The 24,830-nt window shown below is 42.0% G+C and overlaps 1 protein-coding gene across 1 annotated transcript in view; it reads left to right on the forward strand.

The window, feature by feature from the left end:
* Positions 1 to 24,830, forward strand: part of SLC38A1 (solute carrier family 38 member 1) — a gene marked incomplete at both ends in the record, with an annotated part of 62,899 nt that overhangs the window by 18,220 nt on the left and 19,849 nt on the right. The window contains one exon of the mRNA XM_080706380.1: positions 1,312 to 1,427. Within this exon, the coding sequence (XP_080562506.1) occupies positions 1,312 to 1,427 (116 nt within the window). The remainder of the gene's footprint in view (positions 1 to 1,311; positions 1,428 to 24,830) is intronic.

Genomic DNA, 24,830 nt, shown 5'->3' on the forward strand with positions numbered 1-24,830 from the left:
CAGTGCCGAGGCCTCTGAGGCCGGGATTGGAGCCTGCCGAGGGGTTAGGCCGGTGCCAGGACCAGCAGCCAGCATCGGAGCCTTCAGTGTGGCAAGGCCACTACTGGGGCCTCCGAGGCTGGGAACAGAGCCAGCTGAGGGGTTTGGCTGGTGTCGGGGCCAGCGAGACAGAATCGGGGCCTCCCATGAGGCAAGGCTTGAGCCAGCAAGGTCTGGATTAGTCCACCGGGTAGCCAGGCCACTACTGGGGCCATCAAGAGTGGGATCGGTACTTGCAACGCGGCATGCACAGAGAAATATCGCAGAAAATAAAAGTAAAAAATCAGATGCTTCCCCTAATTAGCAATAACTAGGAGGAAAGGGGCAACAGGAAGAGGTCGAGCTATAGAAAGGGCCCTATAGTGAAGCAACTAAGGTGACCAATCAGAGGATATGGAATAGGGGAGGATGGAGCCTCTTTAAAATGCAGGAGGTAGCTGGGCGTGGTGGCGCACGCTTGTAATCCCCGCGCTTGGGAGGCAGAGACAGGAGGATTGCGCAGGTTCGAAGCCAGCCGTGCGCGCTGGCTTAGGAGACCCTGTTTCCAAATAAAAAATGTAAAAATAGGTCTGGGAGTGTAGCCCGGAGGTAGAAGGGCTTCCGGGAACCCCAGTACCACCAAAAAAAAAAAAAAAAAAAAATGCAGGAGGTACATAAACAAATGTATCAAAGTTAATCACCAAACAAGCATGGGATGGAGGAAGGGGGAGGGAATGGGATGGGGGCTGGATGAGGGCTAATTGGATGATGTGTGCTTGAATATCCTCTCAAGTCTTGTACTCCAATGTGATTGATATATGACTACAATGCACCAATTAAAAATAAATAAATAAGAAATAGGTCTGAAGCCAGGCGTGGTGGCGCACGCTTGTAATCCCCACGCTTGGGAGGCTGAAACATGAGGATTGCAGAGGTTAGAAGCCAGCCTCAGCTACTTAATGAGGCTCTCAGCAATTTAGTGAGACCCTGTTTCCAAATAAAATATAAAATAGGTCTAGGAGTATAGCCCGGAGGAGAAAGCCTCTGTGTTCCACCCCCATTACCACCAAAAAAAAAAAAAAAGGTCTGGGTTGTAGCTTAGAGGTAGAATGCCCCTAGGTTCAATCCTTAGTTCCACACAAAAAAATACTAATAACTAGACTAAAAGGGATTTCTTAAATTTTGTTTTCATGTTGGTGCTTTAAATAGTTGGTGCTTTAATAGTGTTTTAAAGGCTTTGCCTGATGAACTTTTGGAGACTGTTTTGCTCAGTGTGACTGTTTCTTTGTTCAGATTCCAGGAACAACCTCCCTAGGCATGTCTGTTTTTAACCTAAGCAACGCCATTATGGGCAGTGGGATTTTGGGACTGGCCTTCGCCCTGGCAAACACTGGAATCGTTCTTTTTCTGTGAGTATTGAAGTGAGAGCTTTCTTTTTTTAAAAGTATCTTATGTAATTACACAGATGCAATTGAAAATATTTTTAAGTAGTTTTTGTTTGGTTCTTGTTAACTTGGATAAGTAACCAGTACATACTTGATCCTCAGAATCACTTTCCAAAATATACCTAATGCTTACAAGAAAAAGGAAGAAGAAAATACCCTTATTTAAGCTGGACATGGTGATACATGCTTGTAATCCCAATATTTGGGAGTCTGAGACAGGAGGATCACAGGTTCTCGGCCAGCTTTAGCTACTTAGCGAAGCTTTCTGCAACTGTGAGACCCTGTTTCAAAATAAAGAATAAAAGAAATAGGGCTGGGGGTGTAGCTCAGAGGTAGAATGCCCCTGGGTTTGATCCCTAGTACCATAAAAAAAAAAGAGAGAGCAAGAGAGAAAGAAAGAAAAATTAACATAAGCATTTTTAAAAGGTTTACAACATTTGAAAGTAGCTGCTTTTTTAAAAAAAAATTTTCCTGCCACTCTAAATCTTAGCTAAATGATCAAAAATCATAAGAGGCATTTAATTCAATCAGTCACTACTTTAGTATTTGGGTTTCTGTGGAGTATGTATTGTATCCAAAGGTCATTATGGGTGTGTTTATCATATTTAAGAACCAAGGAAATTTTAGTTTTGGAAATAGGAAATGAGATGTACCTTTCCTCTAAGATTCAGTGAAAAGAAAATGGGCAATTTTTTTTTTTTCTTTTTGTAGTACCGGGGATTGAACCCAGGGGCATTCTAGCTCCAAGATATATCCTCAGTCCTTTTTATTTTATTATTTAGAAAAGGATCTCACTAAGTTGCCGAGGGCTTCACTAAGTAGTTGAGGCTGGCTGGGAACCTGCGATCCTCTTCTCTTGGCCTCCCAAGTACTGGGATTCCAAGTCTGCCCCACCACAACTGGCTTTGGTAATTTTCTTTTTAAATAATTATATCTCAAACGGTTGTATGGGGCTTTCTGCAAATATTTTCAGTTGGAACACGATTGAGACCGATCACAGAATTTATACCCGGAAAATTCTTACCAGCCCAATGGTGCCTTGACACCTCCAAAGTGTCCCAGGCATCTGGTCTGCGCGAGGTGAGGGGCACGTGCTCTCCTGTTCTCCCTGCTCCGGCCCCAGCTCTTCACTGCCCCTGCTCCAGGCTCCTCTTTGTCATGTTCATTTGTTGCCTTATTTATTTATTTTTATTTATTTGGTTCTAGGGATTTAACCCAGGGGTATTCTGCCTCTGAGCTGCACCCCCATCCCTTTTTATTTTTTTTATTTTGAAACGGTCTCACTAAGTTGCGAAGGCTCTAGCCAAGTTGTTGAGGCTGAAATTACAACTCTCCTGTCTCTGCCTCTCAAGTACTGGGTTTATAGGTATGTGTCACCACAACCAGCTTCGACTATGACTTTTTCAGTCATTCCAAAACTAGAAATCTCTGTTTAGTTCATAAACATGTATTATTACATCAATTTATTTTTCTTTTCTTTATATTTTGTTATTATAATATGCCAAATTATATATCAATGTAGCATACAAAGTCTATTCTTCAGTGGTGATAACAATGCTTCTGTCTCTTCTTTGTGTGAGATATTCTAAGTAAGCTGCATCCTTACACAACTCTATGAGGTCAGGGCTATTGTTAGTCCCCTGTTTCACAGATAAGGGACCTGAGACGTACAGTGCAGCGCGCACTTAGGAACCTCTGTAATCTTTATGGAGAGTCCCTTCCCCTCTCTTCTCTGGTAGATCCCTTGTTTCCTAGATTTTATTTCTTCCTCTTTCTTAATTTACTTTCTTGCTCTTATTGCTAAGAAAACATGAATGGATACCAAGTTTTTGAGATATTCCCATCTGAAAAATGTTTTTTTATACTATTTTCAGAAGTTTAGCTAGATAAAAGACTCTATGTTGACAATTACTTTCCTTTAGAATGTGGAAGGTATTGCTCCACTGCCATCCAGCTTTTACGGTTGTGAGGGCCTATATGCTTCTAATTCCTAATCTTTTATATATAGCCTGATTTGGAACTTTTATTTTTTCTGGAAACTTGCCAAATCTCTTTGTGCCCATATTCTGTAGTTCCCTCCTTTTTTTTTTTTTTTTAATCAATTGTGTCAGGAAGTTGATACATTCTTTTCTTTTGGAAATCCCTGGGCTTCCATTTGGGGAAATTTTGTTATATTTTTCTATTAATAAATTCCTTCTTATGTCTCTTTTTTCTCTTTTTCCAGATTTTGGATCTTCTAGACTGGTCTATTTTTTTGGGGGTGGGGGTGGGTCTGGGGATGAAACCCAGGGGCATTTGACCTCCAAGCTACACCCCCAGCTCTATTTTTTATTCTTTTTTTTTGAAACAGGGTCTCACTGAATTGCAAGGGACCTCACTAAGTAGCTGAGGCTGTCCATGAACTGCGATCCTCAAGTCTCAGCCTCCTGAATGCTGGGATTACAAGTGTGCACCACCACGCCTGGCTTGGACTGGTCTAATTTTTAAAATCTTTTCTTTGTTTTCATTTATAACATTTCACTCTACTTTCTGGGATATGTCATCCCCCCCAACTCTTTATTGAATATTTTATTTCTGTTATTAATTTTTATTTGCAGGCCCTTTCTAAAATACTCCAAATGTCCCATTTTATGTTATTTTGGTTCTAGCTTATGATTTCAGTGTCTTCTCTGAGAAGTCTAATTATAATTTTTCTCCATTATGGAAAATTTCAAAGTAAGTAGAGGGAAAAGTATAGGAGATTTTTGTGTTCCCTTCATCCTTTGGCCATGCTAGTTTAGTTGTCTGCACACCTAGATCAAACCAGGCTATCGTATAATTGCATCTATAAATATTTCACTGCATCTTTAAAATATAAGGAATCCTAAATCTAACCCTAATATATCATACCTGAAGCCAACAGTTAACAATTCTTTAATAATGAATATCCAACTAATATTTAAATTGCTTTATCTTTGTGTGTGTGTGTGGGGCTCCTGGGGAGGGAATCCAGTGATGTTCTGCTTACCTCTGAGCTACACCCCAGCCCTGTTTTATTTTATTTATTTATTTATTTATTTATTTATTTATTTATTTTTTGGTGGTCCTGGGGGTGGAACTCGGGCTTTTCTACCTCCGGGCTATACTCCCAGACCTATTTTATACTTTATTTAGAAACAGTGTCTAAGTTGCTGAGAGCCTCACTCAGTAGCTGAGACTGGCCTCAAACCTATGCGATCCTCCTGTCTCAGCCTCCCAAGCGCTGGGATTACAAGTGTGCACCACCATGCTCGGCTAGCCCTATTTTATTTTTAAACAGGGTTTCACTAAATTCCTGAGGGCCCCACTAAGTTGCTGAGGCCAGCCTCAAATTTGCGATCCTTCTGTTTCAGCCTATTAAGTACTGGGATTACAGGTTTGTGCAACCACACCCTGCTTGATTATCTCATTTAAAAAAAAAAGGATTGTTTAAATCAATACTCAAATAATGTCCATACAGTGATATTGGTTGATGTGGGTCTGTGTGTGGGTCTGTGTGTGTGTGTGTGTGTGTGTGTGTGTGTGTGTGTTACTGGGGATGGAACCAGAGGTTTTCTACCTCCGGGCTACACTCCCAGACCTATTTTATATTTTATTTGGAAACAGGGTCTCACTAAGTTGCTTGAGCCTCACTCAGTAGCTGAGACTGGCTTCAAACCTGCATGATCCTGTTTCAGCCTCCCAAGTAATGGGATTACAAGTGTGCCCCACCACGCTCAGCTCCTTAAGTCTCTCTTAATCTGTGTAGAATCTGCTGTTCCTCTTCATTTTTTCTATGCAGTTGATTTGTTGAAGAAACTAAGCCATTTGTCTTTCCTAAAGTCTGGGTTTTTTTTTTGTTGTTGTTGTTGTTCTTGGTAATGGTAGTAGAACCCAGAGGCCTTCTACCTCTGGGCTATACTCTATAGTCTGGGTTTTGCTGATTGTGCTCCTGTGGTAAAAGCTGATATGTGTTTGTTTGTGGGCTGTGTCTTCCATTTTAGACTCTTTCCTTGGTGTGAAGTGGGGAATAGGGAACAAGGGTGATCTTGACCTGGCACACCTGGGTACATTAGTGGCAACTTCACCTGCAGGGCCTTTACCTGAGTGTGCACAGTCTCCGTGTCTCTGGGATGCTCCTCTTGGCTGTTCAGATCATCCAGAGAAAGTCTTCCAGTTCCTGCCCACAGGGTCATTGTCTGTCTGGGCCACGTCTGTTGGGGAAAGGAGTTGGGCAGAACGTCCCAGCATGCATGTGTTCCCTCGGATCCCAGTTTTCATGACAGGTTCCTCCCAACAAATGGTGCATAGTTCTTCAACCAGGGATCTGTATTTTATACTGCTTCGTATCTTCAGATTTTGCCAGATGGAAGAGGAACAACTACTCAGCTTTATGGAATAGAAACCTGGTCTGGGGATTCTAGCTCTTCTTTCAAGAAAATTCAACTTATTCATTATATTTGAACTTGTTCCTTCTTCCTGCAATGTTGCCAGTGCCTTTTGGGGAATTCCATGGTCTACTAAATTAGGTTGGTTTTGTTTCTTACGTCTGCTGACAATTTGGGATTCGGTTCTGTCTGCCTTCAGCTGACAAAACTACATTGTAGTTGTGTTTTCTCATATTCTTTCTTTCCCTCCCTCCCTCCCTCCCTCCCTTCTTTCTTTCTTTCCTTCTTTCCTTCTTTCCTTCTTTTCTTTCTTTCTTCAGTACTGGGGATTGAACCCAGGGGCATTCTACCTCCAACCCACACCTCCAGCCCTATTTTTTATTCTTCATTTTGAAACCGCATCTCACTAAGTTGCTGAAGGCCGCATTAAGTAGCTGGCAGTGACCCTGCGATCCTGTCTCAGCCTTCCAAATACTGGGGTTACAAGTGTGTGCCACCACACCCAGCCTACCTTTACACTTTTAGAAAAAATAAAATTCTTTTATTGGTAAATCAGGAGAGAGCAGGAGGAATCCTTGTATCTAATCAAGGTTCCTGGAAATCCGTTGACTTTTAATTATATTGGATAGGGATAAGAGATCTCCTATCTCATGACTTTTTAGTTTCTGAGTAAACAAAGAATTGGATACACTTGACTTTTCTTGTTGAAAGGAGATTTTCCCTGACTTGAAACTATGACGGATCACTTGGTTATTTGCAAGACACATCATCAGCCAAGGGCAGCACGCCACATTTTTTGAGTGAAAGCTTATGAAGGTGGGAGTGTAAAGACTAACTCAAAAATGTCCCACACAACATAGACGTCTCCTACTTCAGAACAAGGACCCGCTCTGTGACTGGTGAAACCAGCTGCTCCTGCAGCTGCTTCAAGCCAAGAAACAGTTGGCAGGAGGGAGACATTTCATCCTTTCCTGGGTCCTGTTCCAAACTTGCTGGCCAACACAGAAGAAGCCCAAGACGGTCCCAGCTTCTTTAGAGACACAGCTGGGAAGGCTCCTCCATGTCGCTCTGGGCCTGGCTGCGGAGCTGTTCATGGGGTCATCTGGAAACTTGTTGGTGTCATTTCTTCTTCTTGGCTGAGTTTTGGACTTTTTTTTTTTCTCTAACTAGTTGTAATGGCTGCCATCCCTGTTTAGCACATAGCTAATTCAGTGGGATGCAGTGAGTTCTGTACAATTGTGAGAATGCCATTAGTTTTTATGTTTTTCTAAATTTTGAGGCTCTATAATGCCATCCTAACAACAGGAAGCATGCTAATAGAGAATCTCAGTTTGTATTATTTTGAAGCCATATCTTTTCTGTGGGGAAAAAAAATGAGGGATGTACTAAAACACATATACTTAGGGTAAAGGGCTCCTACTGAATTCAGATTTCTCAAGAATGAGAGTCTACAGAAAAGACCATGGTTGCTGAAGAAGCTTCCTGCTACTATAACTTTCTTTTTATGTTTAATCTTTTTGTGTGCTTGTGTGGTGCTGGTAATTGAATGCAGGGGCATTCTACCTCTGGGCTACACCCCAGCTCTATTTTATTATTTTTTTGGAAATAGGGTCTCACTAAGTTGCTGAGGCTGACTTTGAACCTGCAATCCTCCTGTCTCAGTTTCCCAGGTATTGGGATTATAGGCATGTACCACTATGCCAAGCCAGTGTCTAATCTTTTTATATAGCATTCCCACAATTTAACTATAGCCAAACTCAGAGTTAAAATTCAGTATTAACAAGCTGGACATGGTGGTGCACGCTTGTAATCCCCACGCTTGAGAGGTGGAGACAGGAGGATCGCGCAGGTTCAAAGCTGGGCTCTCTGCCTTAAGAGACCCTGTTTCCAAATAAAAATATAAAAAATGGATGTCTGGGAGTGTAGCCCGGAGGTAGAAGGGTTTCCAGAAACCCCAGTGCCACCCCCCAAAAAATAATTTCAGTATTAACATGGAAAAATGGGAGGATTTGTTTTGCTACATCTCTAAATATTTATATTTAAGGCATGCATTTTATGTAAAGTTAATCTCTTTAGAACATATCTCTATAGTGCTAGGCAAATGAGATGCTTATTAAACTATACAGAATTGAATAAAGCAATGAGTGATTTGCATTTTTCCATAACTTCTCATCACATATTATTATTATTCATTGTGTGTGTTTTATTAGGTATTAGACCCCAAAAGATTTTACCTTTCTTCCTCTGAGGTAAACCTCCAGCCCCATCTCTTTTATTTTGAAACAGGGTCTTGCTAAATTGATGAGGCTGACCTCAAAACTTCAATCCTCCTGTCTCTACCTCCTGAGTACTGGGATTACAGGCATGTACCACCATGCCTGTCTATTATTTATTATTTTAATAATGTAGCCCTTAAATTTACTACCATGAGAAAGGAAAGTGTAATTCATGATACTTCTGAGACATCAGTTTATTGTAAACAGTGAGTTTGTTAATAATTCCTTTGACATTTAAAAAATTTTTATTGGTACATTGTCCTTTGACATGTTAAATATACAATTGCATTTACAATCTATACAAAATTTGACTCACAACCAGCAGGTCCCTTGACATACCTGATGGAAAAGAATTTCAGCGTATGTTAATAGAGACAAAGATTTATTTAGAAAAGCAAGGCATACACAAGGGAGAACGTGGGCTGTCTCAAGGAAGAAAGAGTCCTTTGGGTTAAGTGAAGAGTACACGTTCAAGGGAGACAGGGCCTTCTCCAGAGTAGTGGACACTTTCTCTGGGTCTTCTTTTAAAGGAAGCCTGGTGAAGGTGTATATGGGAAGGCATGTGAGAATGACACTGGTCCAGAGATCACTAGATGGTTTATTAGGATCTGGTCATCTCCCGGTTCCTTGACATGGTCTCCATTGTCTGATCAATAGATAACATGAGAAAATCCCCTAAATTATAGGTTTCTCAAGATAAGATGTTTTGTCTTGCTTAAACTACTTTTTGGAAAGGTTAACTAACAGAGAACAGGTAATTACAGTTTTTGGTTAACATTCAGAATTACAGATTTCTCAGGAATTTGGAAGTGACAGGCCTGAAGAGATTGGTTTAGGGGGTGAGATGCCTGGAGAAGTATGCAGAACTTCTGAATTCTAATTTTATATCCCAGCCCAACATAGTGGCACGTGCCTGTAATCCCAGTACTTAGGAAGCTGAGACAGGAAGATCACAAGTTTGAGGTTAACCTCAGCAACTTAATGAGGCCCTTAATAGCTTAGTGAGACCCTGTTTCAAAATAAAATAGGGCTGGGGTTGACACTCAGGTAAAATGTCATTGGGTTCAATTCCAGTACCACTAAAAAAAAAAGTATTTCCTTTTCCTTCCTTTGTGTCTCCTTTCTACCTGTTTCTTTTATTTCTTCTCTCCTACTTCAACATTATCTCCACTTCAGGCACATTAACCCCCCCATTTTAGAGGCCACCAGCAGTGCCTAGTGCCTCTGCCACTCCCCATCTCCTCTTTGTGCATCTGCATCCTGACAGGTGCCATCTCCTCCACAAGTGTCTTTTGGATCCTTCTAGGCAGAAAGGAGATCTCTCTTTCTCTTCTCTTCAGTGTAATCTATGTTTCTAATAAGTATCACTTCCATTATTTAGGCATATATTTTACCTTCCCTATTGAATTCTGAACCTTCCTTTGGATCATCCTCCCTATCCCCAAGAAAATCTATAACAATTGTTTGCATGTAGATATTTCTCAATAGTTCACTGAAATGAATCGAATGGGTAAATAAGGATTAGATTGTGCAAAACCAAAAACAAGGCTTTAGAGCAAAACAGTAGCTTTCATCACTGTTGCCCTTCCAGATGAAAGAGTCAGCTGAAAAGTTGGAGATCACCTTCCAGTGTTTAGTAGGTAATGTAGATGTGACAGTAATAATCACAAGGCCATCTCAGGGACGTGCTGTTGATTACTTTCCTAAGAATGCCTCCTTTATTTGAAAATTCAAAATAATTCAGAGACAGTTAAGAAATACCATTAGTATTGGAAAGGACATTTGTTGTTAAATTGTTGTTTGCAAAAAGAACAGTAATTGTCCTTGTCACTTTACAGCAGTTACCTTCATTCTGTGGTGGATTGCTCGCTTCAATTGTAGGTAAAGTCTGTGCTCTTTCTCCTAATATTTGCCTCAGTGGACCATTTATAATCATCCTACCACCAAAACAATGCAATATTTTATTGTTTCTAACTAGTATGTACAAACCAACCAGTAAATAGCCACACTAGCAAGGATAAATTTAGGTAATAAAAGTATCTATAAAGTGAAATCGAAGTATGAAGTCTCTCTCTCTCCCTCTCTCTCTCTCTTTGTGGTACTGGGAAAGGGACCCAGGGGCATCCTACCTCCAAGCTACACCCCCAGTCCTATTGTTTTTATTCTTTATTTTTTTTAATTTTTTTTATTTTTTACTTATTTATTTATTTATTTTTTGGTGGTACTGGGGTTCCTGGAAGCCCTTCTATCTCCGGGCTACACTCCCAGACCTATTTTTACATTTTTTATTTGGAAACAGGGTCTCCTAAGCCAGCGCGCGCAGCTAGCTTCGAACCTGCGCGATCCTCCTGTCTCTGCCTCCCAAGCGTGGGGATTACAAGCGTGCGCCACCACACCCGGGCTTTATTCTTTATTTTGAAACAAGGTCTCACTGAGTTGCAAAGGGCCTTACTAAGTAGCTGAGGCTGGCCTTGAACCGTGATCCTCCTCTCTTGGCCTCCCAAATACGGAGATTACAAGCGTGCACCACTACGCCCGGATTATAAGCGTGTGCCACCACACCTGGCGTGTGTGTGTGTGTGTGTGTGTGTGTGTGTGTGTGTGTGTGTGTTACTGGCAATTGAATCCAGAAACATTCTGCCTTTGAGCTACACCCCCATGGCTGGAAACGGCGTCTTATTAGGTTGATGAAAGTCACTACTTGCTGAGGCTGTCCTTGAACCTGGATCCTCCTTTCTCAGCCTCCCAAATACTGGGATTACAGGCATATGTATGTATGTATGTATATATGTTGTATGTATGTATGTATTGGTACTGGGGATGGAACCCAGGGGCATTCTACCTCCAAGCTATACTCCCAGCCCTATTTTTTTTATTCGTTATTATGAAACAGGGTCTCGCTGAGTTGCAAAGGGCCTCACAAAGTATCTGAGGCTGTCTGCGAACCACAATCCTCCTGTCTCAGCTTCCCAAATGCTGGGATTACAAGCGCTGCCCTATGTTTTATTCTTTAATTTGAAACACGATCTCACTATTTTGCAGAGGGCCTCACTAAGTAGCTGAGGTTGGCTGCAAAGCTGGGATCTTCCAGCCTCCCAAGTATTGGGATTACAGGCATACACCACCACACTCAGCATTTTAAGATGAGGCAGGAGTGTAAGTTTTAGGGCAACCTAGGAAATTTAGTGAGACATGATCTCAAAATAGAAAAATGAAAAGGATTGAGGGTGGAGCTCAGTCATACAGCATCCCTGTATTCAGTCCTCAGTACAACAAATATAAATAAATAAGAGCCAGACATGGTTCTTATTTATCCGAACACTTGGGAGGATGTCCTCAGCAGTTTAGCGAGACCCTCAATGACTTAGCGAAACTCTGTTTCAAAAAATAAAAAGGGAGCCGGGTGTGGTGGCGCACGCTTGTAATCCCCGCGCTTGGGAAGCTGAGACAGGAGGATCACACGGGTTCGAAGCCAGCCTCAGCTACTTAGTGAGGCTCTCAGCAACTTAGTGAGACCCTGTTTCCAAAATAAAATATAAATGGGTCTGGGAGTACAGCCCAGAGGTAGAAAGCCTCTGGGTTCCACCCCCAGTACCACCAAAAAAAAAAATAAATAAATAAATAAATAAATACATAAATAAATAAAAAGGGAAAGCCAGACGTGGTGGTGAATACTTGTAACCCCAGTACTTGAGAGGCTGAGACAGGAGAATCAAGAGTTTGAGGCCAGCCTTGGCTACTTAGTGAGTCCTTTCGCAACTTAGTGAGACTGTTTCAAAATAAAGAATTAAAAAACAGGGTTGGAGATGTAGCTCAGAGGTAGGATATTCAGGGTTCAATTCCCAGTACTGCAAAACCAAAACAAAACAAATTGCCTCAGCATAACTACTCCCCATCTCTAAATATCTGTTTACCAATTCCAAGTTGGATAGAAATTGCAGTATACCTTTGCAAACATTCTGCCTGCTCGTAAACTATCATTGCTTGATTGAAATAAGTATATTCCTAAAAGTTGGAGCAACACCCACCAAAAAGATCATTTTACTCTTGGTGGCAACAAAAACGGTCTTTGTGATATTTATTGAGTTTCTCGTAGTATGTTTAAAGTGGTCTTCTCTGGGCAGTCCTAAGGAAAGACCAAATATGATCTGTAATATAATAATGGAGGTTTTAAACTGGAAGTAGTGATACATGCCTGTAATCCCAGTACTGGAGAAGCTGAGACAGGAGGATCACAGCTTCGAAGCCAGCCTCAGCAACTTAGTGAAACCCTATTGCAAAATGAGGTCTAGGGGAGTCGCTTGGAGTTAAAATGCCCTTTGGGTCAATCCAAAAGTGGGGCTAATGAAAGGAAGTCAGTAAGAAAACCCTGCTCTTCCGGATAGTCCTAGGAGGTCTGGGGTACAGTCCCATAATCTTCTATCTTGTCATTCATTTCCTTGTGGTTTTTTTTTTAATTCTTTGAGTTATAGTCATGGTTCCTTAGAAATGATCTGAAGAGAAAAGTGTTGTCCTTCAGCTGGCAGCAAAAATCACTGGCCTCAAGAGGCTTTGGTTTGGGAATAATGATACTGAAGGGGGAAATGGCACATTCAGGCTTGCCAGCATCTGAAATACATGTGACAAGGCCAGGCAGTGCCATTCAACTCTATTGAAATTCACTAGATTCAAAAGCTTTTTAGAAATAGGGAAATGGGAAAGCTGTTGGTATTGGGCTAACAGAAAGTCCCTATTTTGTAAACAGAAAGAGCTGGCATGTGGAGGAGATGGGTCCCACCCATTGTTTTTAAAAGTTGCGCACTTATTGCTTAGTTTGTGAGTCATCTATCATGCATCTGATAAGGGGTTCCAAGAATTCAAATCTCTTGGCCCCAAAGAGGTAGGCGTGTGCATGCGTATGCTCATGCATGGGTTTGTGTTTTGTGTGGTTGCATGTGTGTGCATGCTCATGGTATGCACGTGCTGAAGTGTCCACTCAGTCCTGTCAATGCTCAGTTACAACAGGTGCCTTCATACTATCCAAGGACAGCAGTGTGACCTGTTTCAGTTCATTCCATTTTTCTTAGCTTGCAAGAAACAACTTGACTTTTCCATCTATGCTACTAACAGCATTATTCCCCTCTGGGCTGCACAGAACACCTTTTCCCTTCCCCCTTCTGGTTTACAGTAGATTAGGTGTCTATCACCATAACAGGGTAGGTTGAATATAGTCCAGCAAATTGGATTTGAGATGTTAGCTTGGCCTTTCATTACCCAGAGAGTGGTAGTTAGTTTAACCAATGAGAAAACTGCTCTGGTGTGGACAGCTAGTTTTGTTCTGTTCTGTGGCTGTGGACTTCCCCTTCTGTCAGGCACGTGGTGCTGAAGGTTTCCATCTGCACCGAGGGCTGGTGTGCAGCAGTGGTGGATCAAAGCCACATGGTCTCTTTTCCTACAGCTTCCCAGCTAAGCATGGCTCTTATTTTTTAAAGGGCTTAAAAAGAATAAGATATTTATAAGAGATACATCATCTAATGAAATCCCTATAACAGCCCTGCTACTCATCCTTCCCTTTTTGTGATACTTAGGATTAAACTCAAGGAGAGTCTACCCCTGAGATATACCCCAGTCCTATTTTATTCTTTATTTTTGAAATAGAGTCTTACTAAGTTGCAGACAGCCTAAGTTGCTGAGACTGGCCATAAACCCACAATCTTCCTGTCTCAGCTTCCCAAATACTGTGATTGCAAGTGTGTACCACCATGCCCAGCTTCATCTTCATTTTTATAGGTAAAAAAATTAAGAACCAATCATGGTGGGGCATGCCTATAATCCCAGTATTTAAGAGTCAGAGACAGGAGGATTGCAGCCTCATCAATTTAGTGAGACTCCCAGCAACTTAGCAGAGATCTTATTTCAAAATTAAAAACAAACAAACAAACAAAGCCAGGAGTGCAGGCCTTAATCCCAATACTTGGGAAGCTGAGACAGAAGGATCTCAGGTTTGCAGCCAGCTTCAGCAAATTAGTGAGGTCCTCCGCAACTTAGTGAGACCCTATTTAAAAATACAGTAGGGCTGGGAGTGTAGCTTACTGGTAGAATGCCCCCAAGGTTCAATCCCCAGCACTACTATATATATATATATATATATATATATATATATATATATATATATATATATATATATTTAAAAACAAGAGCAGGGGTGGTATAGCCCAGATATACAATGTCCCTGGGTTCAATCCCCAATACAGAAGAAGAAAAGAAGGAGAAGGAGGAGGAGAAAGAAACTGAGATGCAGAGGCTAAAGAGCAGCTTGCCCATGATGGCACTAATTCCTATGGGGGGGGCAACATGTCCACCTCCCAGCCTTCCAACAGTGTGCAATTGGATGGGGAAGTATGGATGAAGCCCTGTGCCTGCCTTTCTACTGGAAGTCCAAGATACCCATGTACTTCATTATTTCAGTGAGATAAGGCGACTTTATACCTTTAGAGGATGAGAAAGGGGCACCATTTTAAGGGATAAGAATCTAGGGTTGAAGAGAAGAGCAACCAGTTGCCCTTGGGGAATGGCAGAAGAGGAACAAGGAGATGTCAACAGTTATAAATGGAGCACCCACAAAACCCACAGCACTCCACAGACTAGAGGCAAAACAGGAAGCGGTGGTAGCACGTGGCTTCCGCTCTTACTGGGGCAACTTCCTCGGGTAAGCACAGACTTAGACCTCCTGCTATCTTCTTAACCTCACACAGCACCAAATAAATTTCTTGAGTTCTATTTTTGTCTTTTTTTTTTTTTTTTTTTTTGGTCGTACTGGGGATGGAACCTTTCTACCTCCGGGCTACACTCCCATACCTATTTTATATTTTATTTGGAAACAGGATCTCTTAAGCCAGCAGGACTGGCCTCGAACCTGCGCAATCCTCCTAAATCCACCTCCCAAGCGCGGGGATTACAAGCATATGCCACCACGCTCGGCTATTTTTGCCTTCTTTTGAACACCTCTTTTGAATACCACATTTTTTTTTTTTTTGGTGGTACTGGGGTTCCTGGAAGCCCTTCTATCTCCGGGCTACACTCCCATACCCTATTTTTACATTTTTTATTTGGAAACAGGGTCTCCTAAGCCAGCGCGCGCGGCTGGCTTCGAACCTGCGCGATCCTCCTGTCTCTGCCTCCCAAGCGCGGGGATTACAAGCGTGCGCCACCACGCCCGGCTTGAATACCACTTTTTTAGTATTGCATTAGATATGATCTGATTTGGACACCAGAGATATGTTTTTTTTTTTTTCATAGACAAAACAAGATACCCAACCAACAGAGAGACTGGCTTACAAGGTTTTGCACCATAGAATTTAGGCTTATTTACAAGGAAAGACATGGAAGGAATTGTACAAATAATTGATTCCCCACCTGCTCCTGGGCCAGCCCTTTATTTATTTATTTTTTTAATTTATTTTTTATTTTTTATAAGTGGAACATATTGAGAGTGGTGTACATTTACATTGTGCTTCATTCCCTTACCCCTCCCTTACCCTCCTCCCCCAATAGAGAGTGTCCAGGTTAATCATGTTGTATTTATGCTATTACACATATTTGTATGTAGCTCCTCCATTGAACAACCTCAGCTTTCTTCCTCTCCTATCCTTCCGTTCAAGCTTTGCTGAGATTTCCCCTCCATCTTCTGGAGTCCCTCTGGTATTACCACTACTCCCTAGCTTGAACATATTAGAGAAAACATATGTCCCTTCTCTTTCTGTGCTTGACTAATCTCACTTAACATAATGTTCTCTAGTTCCTTCCATCTTCTTGCAAATGCTATTATTTTATTTTTCTTTATAGCTAAATAGAATTCCATTGTGTATTTCCCATATTTTTGCAATCCACTTATCTGTTGATGGAGATCTAGGTTCGTTTCATATTTTGGCTATTACAAACTGTGCTGCTATGAACATGGGTATGCATATGTTACTGTAGTTCTGTGATTTCAACTCCTTTGGAAAGATACCCAGGAGTGGTATAGCTGGATCAAATGGTGGATCTATTCCCAGTTTTCTAAGGAATCTCCATACTGATCTTCATAGTGGCTGAACTACTTTGCACTCCCACCAACAATGTAAAAGAGTTCCTCTTTCTTTCCCTACATCCTCGCCAGCAATTTTTGTTGTTTGATTTCTTTATATTTGCCACTCTGATTGGGGTTAGATGGAATCTCAGCATAGTTTTGATTTGCATCTCCCTGATGGCTAGTAATATTGAACATCTTTTCAGGTATCTATTGGCCATTTGTATCTCTTCTTTTGTGAAGTGTCTATTTAGTTCATTTGCCCATTTCTCGATTGGGTTGTTTGTTTTGCTAGTGTGGAGTCTTTTGAGCTCTTTGTATATTCTGGATATTAGCCCCCTATCAGAGTGGTGTGGGCCAGCCCTTTAAAATCATCCCTTTCATTCCTGATCCAGTGCATATATACTGCTAGTGTGCTGGTCTTCTGACACTAGCTTTGTGACCCAAGACAAAATACTTAACTTCTCTGGACTTCAATGATCTTATCTGTAAATAGTAATGATACTGCTTATAAGTAAAATATTAAAAAAGTACTCAGGATGGGTCTTATATACAGCAGATATTAAAAATGTATTATTATTAATAGCTACTAAAGTGTTTTATTAATTATAAAGAATCTCTATTAAAGTAAATTAAAATTCTGAGAAACTCATTTTCTTTTTTTCTTTTGGTACTAGGGATGAAACCCGGGGGTATTCTACCTTTGAGTGACACCCTCAGCCCTATTTTTTATTCTTTATTTTGAAACAGGGTCTCACTGAGTTGCAAAGGGCCTCACTAAGTAGCTGAGGCTGTCCGCAAACCACAATCCTCCTTCTCAGCCTCCCAAATGCTGGGATTACAAGCATGTGCCACCACTCCCGATGGTGAATTCATTTTCATGTAAAACATAATTTCAGGTTTTTCAAAATATTTAAAATACTTATATGAATTAGAGACTCAGAATGCTTGTTTTCCTCTTGACTTTCAGAAGCGTCCACTTCCATTTGCACTCATTAAAGAAAGGATTCATCCCGTGTGTCCCTTGCCTCTTCATGAAGCCTTCCATGGTGCAGCTTCCCCAGGCCAGGACCCACCTTCCTGTCCACGACAGCTTCCTGTCCCTGGCCCTCACTGATAACCTCCGGCCACTGCCTCCTTCTCTGTCTAGTTTAGATATTATGCGTACCCCTCAAAATCCTCTCTTGCTCAAGCCCTGTTACCTTTTCCCATTGTCCCTCATTCACACTCAGATGGAAATCCCCAGAATCTGGCTTTCCAACTCCAGCCGGGCGGCATGAGAATTCCTACTCTCCATCATGAGTTGCTCTTCCACACACCTGGCCCTGCTGTCGTTTCCAGGTGGTGCTCTGCTCTCTTCAACACGATGTTCAGATCTCTACTCACCTCATCTGTGTTTTCCTTAGGGAGAAGTAGAGGTGGAGTGGAAGACCAGGTAGAGTTAACAGTGAATGAAAAGGTGCAGGAAGAGAATGGAGACAGTTGAGGAAGTAGAGAGCGAGAGAAGCCAGCAACAGAAGGGAAGGGCTGGGTGAAGATGACTGGACAAAGGCAGTATATTTCTAGTGGGCATGGTGGTACGTGCTGGTAATCCCAGTATTTGGGAGGCTGAGACAGGAGAGTCGCAGGTTCAAGGTCAGTGCAAGGTAACTTAGCAAGACTGTCTCAAAATAAAAAAGGCTGGGAGTGTAGCTCAGTAGTAAAGTGTCCACGGGCTCAGTCTCCAGTACTAGAAGACTGGAAGAGAGAGAGAGAGAGAGAGAGAGAGAGAGGGAGGGAGGGAGGGGGGGGAATATTAAAAATGCAGTGTCAGCTGGATGTGGTGGTACACACCTGTAATCCCAGTTCCTAGGAGGCTGAAACAGGGAGATCTCAGGTTTGAGAGCAGCTCAGCAACATAGACCCACCCTGTTTCAAAACAAAAAGAGCTGGAGGTATAGATCGGAGGTAGAACACCACTGGATTCAATCTCCAGTACTGCCCCCCCCCCAAAAAAAAGGCAATATGTTTCCTACAGTGTGTTGAATTCTCTTATACTAGATTTAAATTCTTATAAATGTTCTGCCTCAACCTATCTATAAGTTTTGTTTTGTGGTACTGGGGATTGTGCTCAAATGCGGTCTACCTACACCCCCAGTCGTCATCGTCGTCGTCGTCTTCTTCTTCTTCTTCTTCTTCTTCTTCTTCTTCTTCTTCTTCTTCTTCTTCATTAACAGGGTCTCGGTAGGTTGATGAGTCTTACTTTTTTTTTTTTGCAAGTCTGGGGCATTTGACCTCGAAGCTACACCCCTGCCCTATTTTTTATTCTTTATTTTGAAACAGGGTCTCACTAAGTTGCAGAGGGCCTCACTAAGTAGTAGCTGAGGCTATCCGCAAACTGCGATTCTCTGGTCTCAGCCTCCCGAATGATGGGATTACAAGTGTGCGCCACCACGCCTGGCTGAGTCTCACTGTTTATTGAGGCTGTCCTTGAACCTTCAGTCCTCCTGTCTCAGCTTCCCAAGTACTGGAATTACAAGCATGCACCACCATGCCCTGCCAATCAACCTGTCTATAAGTTTTGAAGTGAGGGCTGCAGGTTGATGGAAGACAGGATAACTAAGGGCCATCTTCACCCCAGCTCAGTGAGACTTACCATGGACTGTTCTGTTCACTTAGTGGAGGATGGTACAAATTTTCTGCTTCTAAGTGGATTTAGAAAAGGAAGAATTAGCTTTGGGGTTTTGGATTTGAAAGAGGCCAGGGTACAACTTTCTTCAGTCATCCAGAATCCAGGTTCATCCCACACCAGGGGCTCCCTCCATGCTTCCTAGGTTTCCACTATGGCCAAAGCCCTGTGCCCAGGGACACTACTGACAAAATGGCTTGCCACGTCTACCCTGGCCCCCGACACCACAGCTCTGGCTTTTCACATTGAGAGCCGGTCGGCTGCCCCAGGAGTGGACATGGTTCAGCTGTGCATGCTCCCTACATGGCAGTCTTACCTGGGCAACTACAGTCCGTGTTCCCGGTAACTGACTGGCAGTGTTGATGTGAGCCTGTGCAATGGCCTGCTCCTGTAATCCCATTACTTAAGAGACCGAGGCAGGAAGATTGCAGGTTTGAGGACAGCCTCAGCAACTTAGCAAGACCCTCAACAACCTAGTGAGACCATGTTTCAAAATAAAAATTAAAAAGGCTGGAGGTGTACCTCAGAGGTAGAATGTGCCTGTGTTCAATCCCCAGTACTATCGCATCATACCCTACTGCAGACAGCGTGCAGGTGATGTAGCCATAGGACATCACTTATGGGAAGCCTAACTGAGAAGTCGATGTCATGGAGCCAGAGCTTGAGGCTCTATGACATAGACTTCCTTTTCTTGACATAGACATGACATAGACACCTCCTTTTCTTTCTCTCTTTCTTTCTTCTCTCTCTCTCTCTCTCTCTCTCTCTCTCTCTCTCTCTCTCTCTCTCTCTCGCAGTACTGGTGACTGAATCCAGTCATGTTCTTCCATTGAGCTGCACCCCCTGCCTTAGCTCCCAAATCACTGGGATTACAGTAGTGTGCCATTGCACCTGTTTTAGAGGCCTTTAGTCTCTTTTCCCAAGTGAGGTCAGTGGACCAACAAGCATCAGAATCTCTGGAATGCTTGTTAGAAATGCAGAATCTCAGGTTCTGCCCCATACCTGCCAAATTAGAATATTCAAATATCCAAAGGTAATTTGCATGTGCATTTATTTAAGTTTGAGAAGAGCTGCTTTCAGCTTCGGTCAGGGAGAGCTATGCCAAGGAGGGTTCTGTTCTTTTGAGAGGAACAAGTCCTGGAGAAATTGAAAGTATTCAGCTGGGAGGCAGCCCCAACACCCCCACCTGAGCTATTTCTAGACGCAGAGTAGTGCCGCCCCTTGTGAGAGCTCTGGGTTGGGAGCATCACATGAATCTTGCTGTATAACAAGGCTTTTAAAATATGGTCTCATAGCCCTCAGAGTGTTATAAGGTTGTTAGTTTGTTTCCTGTTGTATTTTTGGTGTACTTTTTATATACCCCTGATTTACAAGGGTAGGATTCGATAAGCTTACCCGGCTACAGCAGTGACATTTCAAATCACCTTCAATGTGTTGGTTGCATTTGTTGTTACAGCTTTCCATTTTATTAGTATATTAATACTTTACTTTAAAATGAAATTTATTATAAAGTTATTCACACAGACGTTAAGTTGTGGAAGACTAAAGAATTACAATCATGTGAATAGGATTCAAAATAATGACAATAATAGGAGTCTAGAAGTTCATTGTTTAAGATGAGTCAAAACTGTCTTTTGGCAAATACAGTATAGATCACTGTCACAAGTAACTTAAAAAATTAGTCAAGTGTGGTGGTGCATGCCTGTAACCCCAGTACTTGGGAGGCTGAGACAGGAGGATTGCCGGTTCAAAACCAACCTCAGCAACCTGGGGAAACTCAGCAACCAGAGAGACCCAGTTTCAAAACAAATATATAAAAAGAGCTGGGAGTGTAGCTCAGAGGTAGAATTCCCCTGGGTTACAAAAAATCTGGAGAGCAGGAGTATCCCTGAGGACCAGAAATGGGCAAGTTTCATCCCAGCTTTACAGCTTTAGAAATAACAAAAAGTAGATTCCAAGCAATATTTTTGGAGCAAATCATTAAATAGCTTGCTTATATTTAATTGCTGCAGATAATGTTGCTCCAAAGAAGCCACAGAGCTTTCCTAAATGGTCACTAATTTTGTTTTTGTTTTTTCTTTTTTGTACTGGGGATTGAACTCAGGGTCTACACCCATGCTAGGCAAGCTCTCTCCCACTGAGCTACATCCCCATATGTATGTATGAATGTTTGTATCTATCTATCATCTAGCTATCTATATTTTTTTTGGTACTGGAGATGGGACCCAAGGATCTCCAAACTACACCCTCCAGCCCTATTTTTTATTCTTTATTTTTTATAAAGACTCTCACTGAGTTGCAGAGGGCCTCACTAAGTAGCTGAGGCTGTCCGCAAATGGCTATCCTCCTGTCTCAGCCTCCCAGATGCTGGGATTACAAGTGTATGCCATCACTCCTGGTTCTATCCCCATTTTTTTTGGGGGGGGGAGTGGTACTGGGGTTCCTGGAAACCCTTCTACCTCCGGGCTACACTCCCAGACCTATTTTTATACTTTTTAATTTGGAAACAGGGACTCTTAAGCCAGCGTGGCTGGCTTCGAACCTGCACAATCTTCCTGTCTCCACCTCCCAAGTGCGGGGATTACAAGTGTGCGCCACCACACCCAGCTATCCCCATATTTTAAAACAGGATCTTGCAAAGTTGCCCAGGCTATGCTGTAACTTGCAGTCCACCTACCTCAGCCTCCTGAGTAGCTGAAAATATAGGTGGGTACCATCTCCCTCAGTCTATCATCATCATCTTTATTTTTATTAATTATTAATTTTTTGGTACTGGAGATTGAACCCAGGGGCATTCTCCCTTAGACCTATACCCCCTGACCTATTTTATTTTTATTTTGAAACAGGGTCTCACTAGGTTGATGAGAGTCTCACTACTTACGGAGGCTGTCCTTGAGCCCGTGATCTTCCTGTCTCAGCCTCCCAAGTACTGGGATTACCGGCATGTGCCACCATACCTGGCTACTATGGTTATCTTTAGACATCAGGGTAAACATCACAGGACTATCTTAGGTCAAACATGTCTTTATTCTGAGCAGTTACCATTAGAGTGTGTCTTGATTTTTACAGGATAATGGTATAGTCTTATGTAATTTACAGATGAGTTCCTAACATTTGTAAGTTCATTGATTCTTAGCTAAGAGCCCATTACTTGTGTGTTTGGTGTTGCATGTAAGAAGTAAATAGTTGAACTCAGCCATCAATGGCTCGTCTTATAATCTCATGATGGAGAAACAGGATAAATCAGTGAAATAAAAAATGATTCTTGTTTCTGGATGAAAGATGGATCTGAGGAGACAAGAAAAAAAAGATAAGTAAAGATTATTGAATTTTCTGAAACAGTGTCAGTGGATATGGGGGAAGCATATGTATTTGGGATGTATATTGGAGACAGAAATTATAGGATAGTTGTCGGTGACTTATGCATGAAGGATGAGAGCAGTTGAGAGATCAGGTATGACTTTCAGGCTTCCTGTTTGAGCAGCTGGCTCGACGATGGGTCACTTCCAGATGGTCTTGTTCTATTCAAAGTTAGGACCATTGGCTTGGATGAAGACACGTCGAAGATACAAAGCTACTGAAGTGGATAGATAGTACAAAGTCCTCTTTTGAAAACTGTTTTTCAAAGGTATACACTTGAGGGATAAAATGTAATAAAAATAAATATAAATTCTTACACTTAGCTTTAAAAAAATCAAAGTATGCAGAATAGAACCAGGTAGGCTTAGCCTAGTAGCACTTTATAGGAGAAGCTCAAAGAAAAAGAAAAAAGAAGAATGTGATGTAGCTGCCATAAAAAAATGAATCTCAAAGTAGGTTACCTCAAAAAATATATATACGATGTCCAATCCAGAGAATGAAAACTCATCATGCATTGCACCGCTGGACAAAACTGATGTTATGGCATTGTGGTTGTCTTGATACATGGTCCTTGAAGTGGATGGTTGAGAAACTGCACCATAAGTGAAATGTAAGTGATCCAAAGTCTTTTGCAAGAGGGAGAGTTGAAAGATGCGAAGTGTTAAGTCAAAGAGCACAGTCACCATCAGAAGGAAGGCTGTAAGGTAGAAGAGGGTTAGATTTCAGGTAGATTCAAATAGATCCTGAGGGTACAATAAGAACCCAAAGGTTAAGGAAGCAGCAGTGATTTCAGCTCAATCTCAGTTCCAGAACACAGAACTCGCCAGAAACAAAATGAGTTGCATAATGTGTTCCCTGTTAGAAGATATTTTGCAGATCTGGGTACCTATGTGTTGGCATGAGGCACAGAAATTTTTTGTACCAGTGGAAAACTGGACTGGGAAGTCTCTGGAGATCTCTGCCTGATCCAGGAGTCTAGAATCTTGTTTCCTAACAAGCCTTTTCTCCAGGAAATCTCTTAGGATGACCCAGAGTCACATCTTTCAAGTGTTGAGGACACAAGGTTCCTTCAAAGTTTCTGACCACATTCTTCACAACCCTAACTCTCTCCCACCTCTCCCCCATGTACAGGTACATGTTCTAGATCCTCTTTGTCAAGGCTGGATGCACATCTGAAATACCAGTATCTTGACAACCCGATTTCCATCTTTAGAATGCCTATCTCAGTAACCAGTGTAGTTCCAGCCATATGAAAACGTTTGGCCAATGGTTAGTGGTGTGGAAGCTTAAGTGGTAGACAGAAGAAATGAGAAAGGCCATCGCTTGCGCTCCCCTTTGTTAGCACAAGAAGGCCAGCTCGGTTTCTCTTTCAGGAAAACATAATTATATGTTCAAGTGTCTATTTGGACAAATAGAAGCATTATTATTCTCAGAACAGAAGTGTTTAAATAAGCCACCACACTCTCTGGGTATTCCTCCCTGCTCGCTCTTTCTTTCTGGGTTTCAACACATCTCTGGCTTGATCTTAAACCATGCTAGGTAGTCAATTAGACTACATACTGCTTCTTTCTAAGAATCCAAACAAAGAGGTGTACTTTTCTAAATTTTAATATTATTAATGCTAGATTCTGGTATAGCCTAAATCATCCTGAGAATTTTACAAACACTGTTTGCTTCTTTAGTGACTTGATAGAAAAAGGCTTTTGTTTTTTGTTATCTTTCCATGTTAGAAGAGAAGATCTGTATTTTGGGAGGAATGAAGAAGAGGGCCTTCAGACTGGGCATATTGGCACACGCCTGTAATCCCAGTACTTGTTATGCTGGGACAGGAAGATCGTGGGTTCAAAGCCAGCTTCAGCAAATTAGTGAGACCCCGTTTCCAAATAAAAAATAAATCAGGGCTGGGAGTGTAGCTTGAAGGTAGAATGCCCCTGGGTTCAGTCCTTACCACCACATAAAATAAATCAGAAGCGGGTCTTCAGAGATGGGCTGACCAAAGGCAAGACTGTGGGATGCTCACTGCATGTCAGTTTATGTGGGTGTGGTGCTATGTCCCTTAAATATGGGAGCAAGAGGGTTGCTTCCATGGTTGTAGGAGCACTATATTCTGCGTGTCTGAGTGTGGGGAAACATTCCCTAATCAGCACTTCTCCCACTTGAAAAAGGAAAGGGGTGATAGAAGTGTGAAGTAATTCCTTACTTCTTTGCCAAGGGCCAAAGGCCCGCTGAGCTGAGCATCATCTACATAAGGTGTGTGGAGAGGCAACTGTCCCAGACCATGTGGCTCCAGGGGCTCTTGGCAGAGGGAACACTGCAAATGTTTCTTTGCTGTTAAGTACTCAGATTCTCCAAGTTTAGGGCCTTTGGGAAATTGTTTTGTAGATGTTAGTAATGAAGCCCTGTTTCTAGGCACTTCTTCCTGCGAGATCATATTCTTTATGAATTAGCCTGGGTATGTAATAACGTCTCCTTTATTGTCCTAGTCAGCCCCAGCAGAGCACACAATCATGCCACAACAGCACATGGCAGGTTTAAGATAGCACCCATCTCTTAAACTAGGCTGGGGACAGTGGAACATACCTGTAATCCCAGTATCTAGGACACTGAAACGAGGATCACAGATTTGAGGCC

The sequence above is a fragment of the Muscardinus avellanarius genome (genome assembly GCF_963383645.1).
Source record: "Muscardinus avellanarius genome assembly, chromosome: 11".
In the NCBI taxonomy this organism is placed as follows: Eukaryota; Metazoa; Chordata; class Mammalia; order Rodentia; family Gliridae; genus Muscardinus; species Muscardinus avellanarius.